The 13143-nt window shown below is 42.6% G+C and overlaps 1 protein-coding gene across 5 annotated transcripts in view; it reads left to right on the top strand.

Moving 5' to 3' along the window:
* LOC127438133 (phosphofurin acidic cluster sorting protein 2-like) overlaps positions 1–13143 on the top strand; it is a 91986-nt gene that overhangs the window by 75211 nt on the left and 3632 nt on the right. For 4 of the 5 annotated variants that reach the window (XM_051693457.1, XM_051693455.1, XM_051693456.1 and 1 more), the window contains 5 exons: positions 2717–2759; positions 4468–4510; positions 4598–4739; positions 5347–5567; positions 5842–5955. In XM_051693457.1, coding sequence (XP_051549417.1) covers positions 2717–2759; positions 4468–4510; positions 4598–4739; positions 5347–5567; positions 5842–5955 — 563 coding nt within the window. The remainder of the gene's footprint in view (positions 1–2716; positions 2760–4467; positions 4511–4597; positions 4740–5346; positions 5568–5841; positions 5956–13143) is intronic. The other variant, XM_051693458.1, reaches the window with a different exon arrangement.

Genomic DNA, 13143 nt, shown 5'->3' with positions numbered 1-13143 from the left:
TCACCAGACCCTTTTGTTTATTTTGCGACTGAACACCGCAAAGAATAACACGGCTGCAAATGTAAGGTCAAATTGGCTACATACAAATTGGTTAAAAAGGCTACATTTAAGGTTACATTAACACACTTACAGTGGAAGTAAACGGGGCCAGAAATGTATTTTTATAAAAGCACTTACATTAATTATTCTGTTAAAACTTGTATATTATTTTAGCTGTAAAGTTGTTTAAACAGTAGTTTTTACGGTCATTTGAGGGTTTTAGGTTTTATGGCGTTGCATTGTCATGGCAACGAAGTTGTAAAATTGGATTTAAGTTTACACAGAAAAGCTTAGTAAGCAATTTTATCAATCTTAACTCAAGTTAACATGCATGTTGTTCATGTCTTTTGGCTAAACTTTTGAAACAGTCAGTATTTTAATGTTTACAGATTGGCCTTCATTCACTTCCATTGTAAGTGCCTCACTGTAACTACCACCACACACACAAACACCAGCACACAATGCTTAAGGGTAAACACCATCACACACAAACACCAGTGTACCCTGTTTAAGGGTAAACACCATCACACACACAAACACCAGTGCACCATGCTCAAGGTTAAACACAATCACACAAACATCAGCACACCATGGTCAAGGGTAAACACCAAACACAAACACCAGCACAGCATGTTTAAGGGTAAACACCGTCTCACACACACACCAGTACACCATGCTTAAGGGTAAACACCATCACACACACAAACACCAGCACACCATACTCAAGGGTAAACACCATCAAACACAGACACCAGCACACCATGCTCAAGGTTAAACACAATCACACAAACATCAGCATACCATGGTCAAGGGTAAACACCAAACACAAACACCAGCACAGCATGTTTAATGGTAAACACCGTCTCTCACACACACACACACACACACACACACACACACCAGTACATCATGCTTAATGGTAAACAGCATCACACACACAAACATGGAAAAAAGGTAAACACCAGCACACAAAGACACCAGCACACTATGCTCAAGGGTAAACTCCATCACATACATACACAAGCTCACCATGCTCAAGGGTAAACACCATCACACACACAAACACCAGCACACAATGCTCAAGGGTAAACACAATCAAACAAACACCAGCACACACAGACACCAGCACACCATGCTCAAGGGTAAACACCATCACACACAAACACCCACACACCATGTTCAAGGTTAAAAACCATCACACACATAAACACAGCACACCATGTTCAAGGGTAAATGCCATCACACACAGACAACAGTGAACCATGCTCAAGGTAAACACCATCACACACAAACAATAGCACACCATGATCAAGGGTAAACTCCAGCACACTTGCTCAAGGGTAAACACCATCACACACAGACACCAGCACACCATGCTCAAGGGTAAACACCATCACACACAGACACCAGCACACCATGCTCAAGGGTAAACACCATCACACACAGACACCAGCACACCATGCTCAAGGTTAAACACCATCAGACACACACAAACACCAGCACACCATGTTCAAGGGTAAACACCATCACAGACACTTAATACCAGGTGTTTACAGGGCTTAAGTTGAGCTGAATAAGCTGCAATGTGGACCAGACTTAATGTAGTCAAAGGTTTGGCTATGCTTACGCCAGGCTACTACACTTGCACCAGCTCTGCTTTTGGCAGCTACAATCTTTCGGCTATATTCAGAATCTTGGAAGTCCCTCTTGTTTCCTGAATCTTGGAAAGCAGTTTAATAATTCTGTCAGCTGTAGGCGATGTTTGTGAAGTCTTACGACAGATTTAAAGTTTATATAACAGAGTTCAATAATGCAGCTCAAACACCTCCACAGTGTCTGCAGCCTTACACCACCCCTGATTGGTGGAGGATGTAAGAAGCTATTCCAGTGTCCTCTCATAGCATGAGACCTCACACTCACTATGCTCTCACAGCACTCTGTCCACTAGAGGGCGCCTTCATGTGTCACATTATTAGATCTGACACCTCCCATTTTCACCCCTCTCACACACACCCTGATGACCTCACACGCATCTCACAGACCATCCCGTCCTCACTGACAGCTTAAAGGAATATTCCGGTTTAATACAAGTTGAGCTCAATCTACAGCGTTTGAGGCATAATGTTGATTACCACAAAAAATTATTTAGACTAAAAAAAAACAAAAATTAAAAAGAGAAAACTTTGTGGTTACAGTGAGGTACTTTCAATGAATGGAAGTGAATGGGGCCAGTCCAAAAACATCGAAACACACACTGTTTACAAAATGATGGTCACAACTGTAAACATTACATTGATTTTAGTGTGATAAAATTGCTTACTAACCATATCAGGATAAAGTTATATCCAATATTACAACTTGCCATGACGATACAATGTCAGTAAACACTGTAATCAATTTTATCACACTAAAATCATGTTAACATGTATAATGCTTACATTTTGTGGCTCTGCTTTTGAATCAGTAACGTTTATGAACTCGCCCCATTCACTTCAATTATACAGTTAGTGCCTCACTGTAACCTCAATTTTTGGAAGTTATTTTCAGTGATTATCAACATTATACTACAAATGCTGTCAATTGAGCTTAACTTGTATTGAACCCAGAACATTCTTTTAACATTACACGCGTCATATGAACTTTGCACTAACGTTTCCCTTCTGTTTGACACTGACAGCCCTGATGAAGACTCGTGTCAGAAGTTCGTGCCGTTCATTGGGGTGAGAAATACTTTATTTAATTTTTTATTTGTTTTAAGTACATAAGTACAAAGTAACATTTGGTTCCAAACTAGTAACTACGGTGTGCTTCATTTAGGATACTTTTGCAACCCTATTATTGCCATGTTATCCATTGTAGTTTTTTTTTCCTACTTTTTAGTTTTGTAATTTTATTTAAAAAAAAAAAAAAGTTTATTGCTAGAAAATAACAAAATTACATAAGTCAGGATATTAAATTATATTCAGACCTGAATGTCTATGTAATGATGCTGGCAGCTGGCAATGATGAAGACATAGTGTAGAGAACCCAAGTACAGTTTATTTACAAAGTGAGAACCAATAACCCAGACTACTGGACATGGACATGGACCAAAACACATCCACATACACTCAATACTTGACCAACACACAATGGAAAACATGAGGCTTAATTACAAGACATGGGAGAACATAAACCAATGAAAACATGACACATGAACATGGAGGGAAAACAGGAATCACATGACAAGGGAAACAGGAACTAAACATTTCAAAATAAAAGACATGAATCAACAAAATACACATGACAGTCTTAAATGTCCGGAATTTATGTAACAGGACTGCAGAGGTTGTATACCTCATACACTGCAAAAAATAAAAAAATAAACATTTTCTTACGGAGTATTTTTGTCTTATTGTCCTGTAAAAATATGAAACGTGCTTAAAAAATGTAAAATGATTTGAGATGCAGAATGACATAATAGACTGTATTAAATCTTGTTTTCAGAGAAATCTTACAAAATTGCATTTTAATGTTTAAAACAAGAAAATAATAATAATAATAATAAAACATTTGCCAATGGGGTAAGAACAATAAACTTATTTTCTTTTAAAACAATTTTTTTTTTGTTTTTTTTTTTTTGGTAACATTTTACAATAAGGCTTCATTTATTAACATTAGTTAACATGAACTAACTATGAACAATACTTTTACAACATTTATTAATCTTTTTAATGTTCATTTCAACATATACTAATACATTTTTAAAATCAAAAGTTGTATATGTTAACATTAGTTTGTGCATTACGAACTAACATGAACTAACAATGAACAACTGTATTTTTAATTAAATAACTAGCATTAACAAAGATTAATAAATGCTGTAAAAAAATATATAGTTAATGTTTTGTTCATGATATCTAATGCATTAACTAATGTTAACAAATGGAACCTTATTGTAAAGTGTTATTGTTGTTTCTTACCCCATTGGAAAAGCATTTTTTCTTCTTTTAAAAAATATTACTGAATTTTGTTACCTCATTTATGAAAACATTACAAAACATCCAAGTAAACTGTTATTTTTTAAGAATGTTTAGATATTTAAACAAGACAAAACTATTCAGTAAGAAAATTATTTTTTTGCAGTGTATGAGATAAATGTAAATAAACAGACCATAAATTATTTAGTTTGACCTCCTGAGGTTGACTATCAACATTTTCTGAATGGTCAAGCACCTCCTTTCTCTGACGTTTGTTAAAAAGAACAAATATTTTAACTAACTAATCATTTTTTTTGAAGTTTCAGGAACTTTTTTGTTCCCTATTCATTAAAAATGTGGAGTAAATTTAAGAAATGCAACATTTATTTGGAGCTTTCATGTAGCAAATTTCTGTTGGTCATATGAAGGATTTTAGTTTGCAGATATTCATTCATGTGTCTTCTAACAGTTGGTGAAAGTGGGAATTGTGGAGCACAACTTGTCCACATCAGGTAGGATTTACATTTACACACATGTTAAAAACAATAAGGACAATAACAGCAGTAAATTAACACTGATGTGTGTGTGTCATCTGGCAGTGGACTCTGATGATGCAGTAATGGTGGGCAGTGTGAACATGCTCTCTTCACCACCAGCACTAACAGGAACACCGTACGGCAAAGACATGACCTCCACTCCTCCATCATCTCCTTCTGTTTCTGCAAGTCTCTCTGGAGCAGGGTACTATACTCACACACACACACACACACACACACAAATAATGTTGTCAGGGCAGTATTAGAAACCATGGTAAATTTTGTTGTTACTATGGTTTTATTACAGATGCAATAGTTTAATTTTCATAAGGAATGGATAAAGGTATTGCGAGGGAACCCAAAATATTTGCAAGGTAATGCGTAACTTTTTGTGAGAGAAGGCAAAACTCTTTTAGAAAATAAATTCCCTCCCTGTCTTCTAAGGGGCTCCGTAAAGGGGTTAAATGATGAGGAATAACATTTTCTGTGATCTTTTATAAAAATTAGTTCATTGTACTTTGAAAACATACCCTAATTTTCAGAATTCAAAACTTCCTTCCTAGTTTTAAAATACCTTTTTCTAAGCTGCAAACATACTGTAACTTGTTCTGATGTCAAGAACTTGAAACATTAACTCATGATGACCAGATTTTTCCGTCATATTTTTTACTCCTAAAAACTTGGCCCATCCAGTCATGGTGCGGTAATAAAAGTAGGATATAACTTATATTCCAGAAGAACTAATGATAAGGGTAAAATGTGGTAATGTCTGTCAAACCTTTATTTAGCTAAGTAAACGTGTTTGTGTATAGTTCTCCAGGCACAGGTGGTGAGGTGATGGGTCTCCAGGTAGATTACTGGACTCTCCAGGGCTCAGAGAAGAAGAAAGAGGGCGAGAAGAGAGACGTGGGCATTAAAAACACCCTGAAGAGTAACTTCCGCTCGCTGCAGGTGTCCAGAATTCCCAGTGGAGGAGAAGCAACACCTCCAGGGATGGCCATGACCGTCGTCATGAAGGAGAAGAACAAGAAAGGTGACACACACACACTTTTGTTGTAATTTTGAGTCGCAAATTGCAGAGGGCATCACTGCACTGATGTTGTGAATCACAGTACCTTTGAGGGTGCGCATTGGGGCACACCTGCTGTTTGTTTTGTGTGATGTCATATTGACATCAAAACATAACTACAATGCAGGTAGTAAGAAATGGGGATATGACATCAGGATAGGGATGTACATCAGCTCCTATGGTTGGTTTGGGTGCTGTCCTATTATTGCTGTCTTACCTTTGGTTTATTTCTTCGCAGTGATTTTCCTGAGTAAGAAGCCAAAAGAGAAGGATGTGGACTCGAAGAGTCAGGTGATTGACAGCATCAGCCGACTCATCTGCACGGCTAAGCACCAGCACACCATGCTCAAGGGTAAACACCGTTATACACAAACACCAGTACACCATGCTCAAGAGTAAACACCAGCACACACACAAACACCAGCACACCATGTTCAAGGGTAAAACCATCACACACAGCACTAGTACACCATGTTCAAGGATAAACACCAGCACACACAGACACCAGCACACCATGCTCAAGGGTAAACACAATCACACACAGACACTAGCACACCATGTTCAAGGATGAACACCAGCACACACAGACACCAGCACAACACGCTCAAGGGTAAACACAGTCACACACAGACACCAGCACACCATGCTCAAGGGTAAACACCAGCACACAAAAAAACCAACACACCATGCTCAAGGGTAAACAGCGGCACACACAAATTCCAGCACACCATGTTCAAGGGCACACACAAACACTAGCACACCATGTTTAAGGCTAAACACATTCATAGTCAAACAATATCACACCATGCTCAAGGGTAAACATCAGCACACACAAACACCAGCAAACCATGTTAAAGGGTAAACACCAGCACACATAAACACCAACACTCCATGCTAAAGGGTAAACACCATCACATACATGCACCAGCACACCATGCTCAAGGGTTAACACCAGCACATCATGCTCAAGGGTAAACACCAGCACACACAAACTACAGTACACCATGTTCAAGGGCACACACAAACACCAGCACACCATGTTCAAGGATAAACACCATCACATACATATACTAGCACATCATGATAAAGGGTAAACACCATCACACAGACACCAGTACATCATGCTCAAGGAAAAACACCATAAAACACCAGCACAACATGCTCACTGGAAAACACCATCAAACACAAGCACCAGCACACCATGCTCAAGGGTAAACACCATCAAACACACACAAATAACAGCACACCATGTTCAAGGGAAAACACCATCACAAACACCAGAACACCATGCTCAAGTGTAAACACCATCAAACACACACAGACACCAGTACATCATGCTCAAAGAAAAACACCATAAAACACCAGCACAACATGCTCACGGGAAAACACCATCAAACACAAACACCAGCACACCATGCTCAAGGGTAAACATCATCAAACACACACAAATAACAGCACACCATGTTCAAGGGAAAACACCATCACAAACACCAGCACACCATGCTCAAGTGTAAACACCATCAAACACACACAAACACCAGCACACTTTGCTCAAGGGTAAACACTCACATATACAAAATATAATGCACAGGAAGCCTAAATAAGACACATTCATAGCAAATATGTAATTTGGTCAATGTACTGTACTGCTACTCTGTGGTCATTTGGTTAATGTCCAAATTTAAAGACCTCATGAAATGGCTTGACATGCGTAGTTCCCTTACGACTCAGTACACTTGACATTGCGTAGTTACGCATATGGGGAGTGCCTTCATACACGACATAGTTGAAACCTCTCTACAATAACGGCAATATAATAATATTGGCTATGGTGTTTGAGCCCCGCCTGTTTTGGCGTGAAACTGTCCGCTATAAAAACAGGTGCACAAACACCATATCCTCAGAATTTCTTCCTTCAAGACAGCGATCATCTCTTGTCTAGAAGCCCTCTACCTTCGCCGTCGATATACACGAGTCAGCAGGTGAAATCTTTGCGGGAAAACTTTCCGCGAGTGTTCCGGCGAACCTCACACCGCCTCGCCGATTGACGCTTCGCTGGTGAACGGGCCTCAGCATCCTGATTCTCCGCAGCACTTCGGCAGGGTTTGTGTATCCTTACAAAGCAATTGTATATTGTGTATTGTATACTGTGTGATATAAATATAAATATATATAATTTTATTTATTTATATATCTAAAATAGTCACTTACGTGTTTGCGTCTTTTTAAAGATGTCATTCCGTAAGTGTTCCTTGTGCGAGAGGCACATCCCGCCATCAGATCAGCATGATAGAGTCTGCTCTCATGGAGACAGACTGTCCTCACTGTGAGGGCATGAGTCTCAAGACGCTTCGCTCGTGAATCACCCTCGTTCTGAGGGATGATACCCAAGGATTCACACGAGGAGGCATGGTGGGACCGCGAGGTCGAGCAGGATGACTTTGAGGTGGTCCTTGTGGCGGCACACATCCCGCGAGCCCCTTAATCTCTCCGAAGCGCATGTTTTCCGATACGCTATGTGCGAGACAAGCTCCGGCCTTCTGAAAGAGTGGGCGGTCTCGTCTCATGCAGCGGTTCTGACGCTGGAGGTAATAATGACGATGTCATTACAGTGCATCCGGAAAGTATTCACAGCGCTTCACTTTTTCCACATTTTGTTATGTTACAGCCTTATTCCAAAATGGATTAAATTCATTATTTTCCTCATAATTCTACAAACAATACCCCGTTAGGGTCGTGGTCCTGTTGGAAGATGAACCTTCGCCCCAGTCTGAGGTCCAGAGCGCTCTGGAGCAGGTTTTCATCAAGGATGTCTCTGTACATTGTTGCATTCATCTTTCTCTCGATCCTGACTAGAATCCCAGTTCCTGCCGCTGAAAAACATCCCCACAGCATGATGCTGCCACCACCACGCTTCATTGTAGGGATGGTATTGGCCAGGTGATGAGCGATGCCTGGTTTCCTCCAGGCATCGCTCATCAGATGGTATTGGCCAGGTGATGAGCGATGCCTGGTTTCCTCCAGGCATGATGCTTGCCATTCAGGCCAAAGAGTTCAATCTTTGATTCTCATGGTCTGAGAGTCCTTCAGGTGCCTTTTGGCAAACACCAGGTGGGCTGTCATGTGCCTTTTACTGAGGAGTGGCTTCCGTCTGGCCACTCTACCATACAGGCCTGATTGGTGGAGTGCTGCAGAGATGGTTGTTCTTCTGGAAGGTTCTCCTCTCTCCACAGAGAAACGCTGGAGCTCTGTCAGAGTGACCATCGGGTTCTTGGTCACCTCCCTGACTAAGGCCCTTCTCCCCCGATTGCTCAGTTTGGCCGGGCGGCCAGCTCTAGGAATAGTCCTGGTGATTCCAAACTTCTTCCATTTACGGATGATGGAGGCCACTGTGCTCATTGGGACCTCCAATGCTGCAGACATTTTTCTGTACCCTTCCCCAGATCTGTGCCTCGATACAATCCTGTCTCGGAGGTCTACAGACAATTCCTTGGACTTCATGGCTTGGTTTGTGCTCTGACATGCATTGTTAACTGTGGGACCTTATATAGACAGGTGTGTGCCTTTCCAAATCATGTCCAATCAACTGAATTTACCACAGGTGGACTCCAATCAAGTTGTAGAAACATCTCAAGGATGATCAGTGGAAACAGGATGCACCTGAGCTCAATTTTGAGTGTCATGGCAAAGGCTGTGAATACTTATGTACATGTGATTTTTTTCGTTTTTTATTTGGAATAAATTTGCAAAGATTTCAAACAAACTTCTTTCACGTTGTCATTATGGGGTATTGTTTGTAGAATTTTGAGGAAAATAATGAATTTAATGCATTTTGGAATAAGGCTGTAACATAACAAAATGTGGAAAAAGTGAAGCGCTGTGAATACTTTCCGGATGCACTGTATGTCTCTCGCTGCATCAGGCGAGTGGTCAGTGGATGAGGCTGCCACCCCTCCCCCCAGCAAGGGCGAGGAACGTGCACGCGCCACTGACAGGGAGATGCTCCGCATCCTTACAAGGGCGGTCGAAGAGCTTCACCTTGAGTGGTCTCCCCCAGAGGAACCGAAACATTCTCGCCTTGATGAATGGTTCCAGCTGTCCAGATGCCGTCAAACGGCAGCGTCCTGCAGATCTGCCTGATTATTCCCTGATGTTCATAACGAACTATCCGAGTCCTGGCGCGCAACCTTATACAGCGCTCTCGAGCAGTGACGCCATCCTCTTTAATGTGGATCATGGGGAAGAAAACGGTTATTAAAGCGGCACACCTCTGCCCAGCGAGTAACAGGGTGTGGAAATCACGCCCCATACATCCTTCCAAACCGTGTCAACAAATGTCCACACTGGTGGGAAAAGTTTACTCAGCAGCAGGACAAGCTGGATCAGCACTCCACACAATGGCGGTGCGCGCACAAATGGACGAGCACGGCTTCGATCCAGAGATATTCAAAGAGCTCCGCACTGCTACAGATTTAGCGCTGCATACCACGAAAGTCACTCTGCAGGCCATCGGCAAGTCCACGGTCAACCTGGCAGTTCTGGATCGACATATATGGCTGACCCTCACAGAAATGAGTGATAAGGAAAAAGCCACTCTTTTGGATGCTCCAGTGTCTCCAGCCGGCCTCTTTGGCGGCTCTGTGAATAAGTTTGCTGAGCGTTACGTCGCGATTCAGCAGCAGTCACAGGCTATGAGACACTTTAATCCCAAACAGAGTATATCACAGCCAGTTCGCCCTCACTCTGTTTCAAGCCAGCGTTCGACTAAAAGCCCCATACCCTCACCGGCACCTGCGTATCAGCACACGCAGGCTAAAGCACTCCTGATGGGCACAACCCTTTGAAGCGGAAAGCAGAGTCTGCGGTTACTCCAAAAAAGGCTCGATTGGAGACACAAAACACTGTTCCCCATCTCCCCACTACTGTTTGTTGGGAAAGGAATATTGTTGTTCACAATATTGTTCAAAATGTTGTTTCTGTGTCTTGCACTCAAATAAATGCAATAAAAAATGCGATAAGTGCAAAAAAGAATACAGCATTCATTGAAAATGCACGAGATGCTCACACATTCTCAATAAAGAGCCCCTTTTTCCTCTTCAAAGCGCACACATTATGTGCAACCGCACTACTATAGTGAGTGTCACATCAAGTCATACAGTGAGCAAACCAAATTGCCTTCTGTCCCGTTACGCGGATGCTTTGAGAGCCCCAACGGGTATTTCAGAATGGGTGCAAAAACGATCGAACATGGTTATACGATCCAATTTGCACACCAGCCACCCCGTTTCAAAGGTGCTTCCACGGTTTCGTCCGAAGACACGCCAGTGTTATAAGCCGAAATACACAGTCTCATCGTGAAAAACGCGATAAAGATAGTGCCAAATTGTCAAGCACAAATAGGGTTTTACAGCCGTTACTTTCTTGTTCCTAAGAAAGACGGCGGCTTCGGCTGATCCTGGATCTGAGACATTTAAATCACGCACTCAAAGTGCCCATTCAAAATTATTACTCAGAAATGGATCTTATCACATGTATGCCCACACGACTGGTTTGCGTCGACAGATCTGAAGGATGCGTACTTTCATATCCAAATTATACAACATCATAGGATGTTTTTGAGATTCGGGTTCGAGGGAACAGCATATCAATTCAAAGTCCTGCCCATCGTACTGTCTCTGTCTCCTCGCAAATTCACAAAGCGCTTTGATGCAGTTCTCGCCTCTCTGAAACTGAGCGGCGTACGCATCTTGAACTACCTTGACGATTGGCTGTTACTGGCACAATCAGAGGCTCTCTTAGGCCAGCACAGAGTCTTACTGCTTCAGCCATTCTACAGTGTCCACCTCAGTTCAAACAGGGGAGAACACTCCCACTGAAACTGTTTCAGAAAGCATTGGGATTTGTGGCAGCGGCATCCGCCGTCATTCCATTAGGTTTCTTACACATGAGGCCTCTTCAGTGCTGGCTGAATCACCATGTGCCACGACGTGCTTGGCACCAAGGGCACACACGCATCACTATATCCCGCCATTGTATAGCTGCTTTAGCACCACGGACAGCTCCTGCATTTTACCAGCGAGGTGTCACGCTGGGGCAAGTTGTCATGCAGCGCCTAAAGCTATCGGCTGTATTTCTAGCCTTAAAGACTTTTCAATCAGAAATATCAAACTGTCATGTCCTAGTTCGCTGAGACAACATGACAGTTGTGGCGTATATAAACCACCAAGGTGGAATTTAGGAGACTTCACCCTCAAACTGTATTGAGGATTTGGTAAATATCTGGCAAAGCACAAATCAATCTATTTGCCTCAGTGGAGAATACCCACTGTCCCCTCTGATACTCGAAGTCCCAAGTTGTCAGGTGGAAAGTGGTGACCACGGATGTTTCCAGTACAGGTTGGGGGACGGTGTGCGATGGACGCCCGACTTTCGGCACCTGGACAGGTGCGAGGAGGGTGTGGCACATCAACCGCTTAGAGCTATCGGCTGTTATTCTAGCCTTAAATGCTTTCAGTCAGAAATAGCGAGCTGTCATGTCCTGGTTTGCTCAGACAGCATGACAGTTGTGGCATATATAAACAGCCAAGGTGGAATTCATTCACCGCCACTGTTGAGATGCTGGACGAATGGAGATTTCATCCTCAAACTGTACTGAGGATTTGGGAAATATTCGGCAAAGCAATCGATCTGTTTGCCTCAGTGGAGAATGCCCACTGTCCCCTCTGTTATTCGAAGTCCCAAGCCCCGCTGGGAACGGATGCAGTGGCACACAAATGGCCGGCGAAATGCAAATATACATTTCCCCCGGTATGCCTTATTCACTCTGTCATATGCAAAGTCAGAGAGGACAAGGAAACGGTTCTATTAGTTGCGCCTAAATGGCCCAACCAGCCATGGTTTCCGGAAATGATAGAGATGTTGTACAGCTTGCTCACCATGGGAAATACCACTTAGGAGGGATCTCCCCTCAGGCGCGAGGCACAATCTGGCATCCCCAGCCCCAGCTGTGGAACCTGCACGTGTGGCCCCTGAACAGGGCACACTACACACACAAGAACTGACGCGTTCAGTCATGAACACCATTTTACAAGCTGGAGCACCGTCCATGAGACGCCTCTACGCACTAAAATGGAAGGTGTTCACTGATTGGTGTCTCTTGCATAGCAAGGACCCAGTAAAATGCCCCATACATTAAATTCTAATATTTCTTCAAGAACGATTAGACGCAGGACTCACCCCGTCAACGCTCAAAGTGTATGTGGCAACTATATCTGCATATCATGCACATGAAGCCGGCGCCTCTATAGGCAAGTATGATTTATTCATAAAGTTCCTTAAAGGAGCAAGACGATTAAACCCACCTCGGCCGGCTTCAGTCCTGACTTGGGCCTTAACTTTAGTCCTAAAAGCTCTCGCAGGGCCCCCCTTCGAGCCTTTGGACCGCACTACTGCTGGCTCTGGCCTCAGTAAAACGGGTCTGTTACCTGCATTCACTATCAGTTGACAATTTATGTCTGGAGTTTGGCCCCGGTCTTTCAAG

This window comes from Myxocyprinus asiaticus, chromosome 49, assembly GCF_019703515.2.
Source record: "Myxocyprinus asiaticus isolate MX2 ecotype Aquarium Trade chromosome 49, UBuf_Myxa_2, whole genome shotgun sequence".
Lineage (NCBI taxonomy): Eukaryota > Metazoa > Chordata > Actinopteri > Cypriniformes > Catostomidae > Myxocyprinus > Myxocyprinus asiaticus.
Note: the sequence above shows the minus strand (reverse complement) of the source record. Positions and strands in the feature narration are given on the sequence as shown.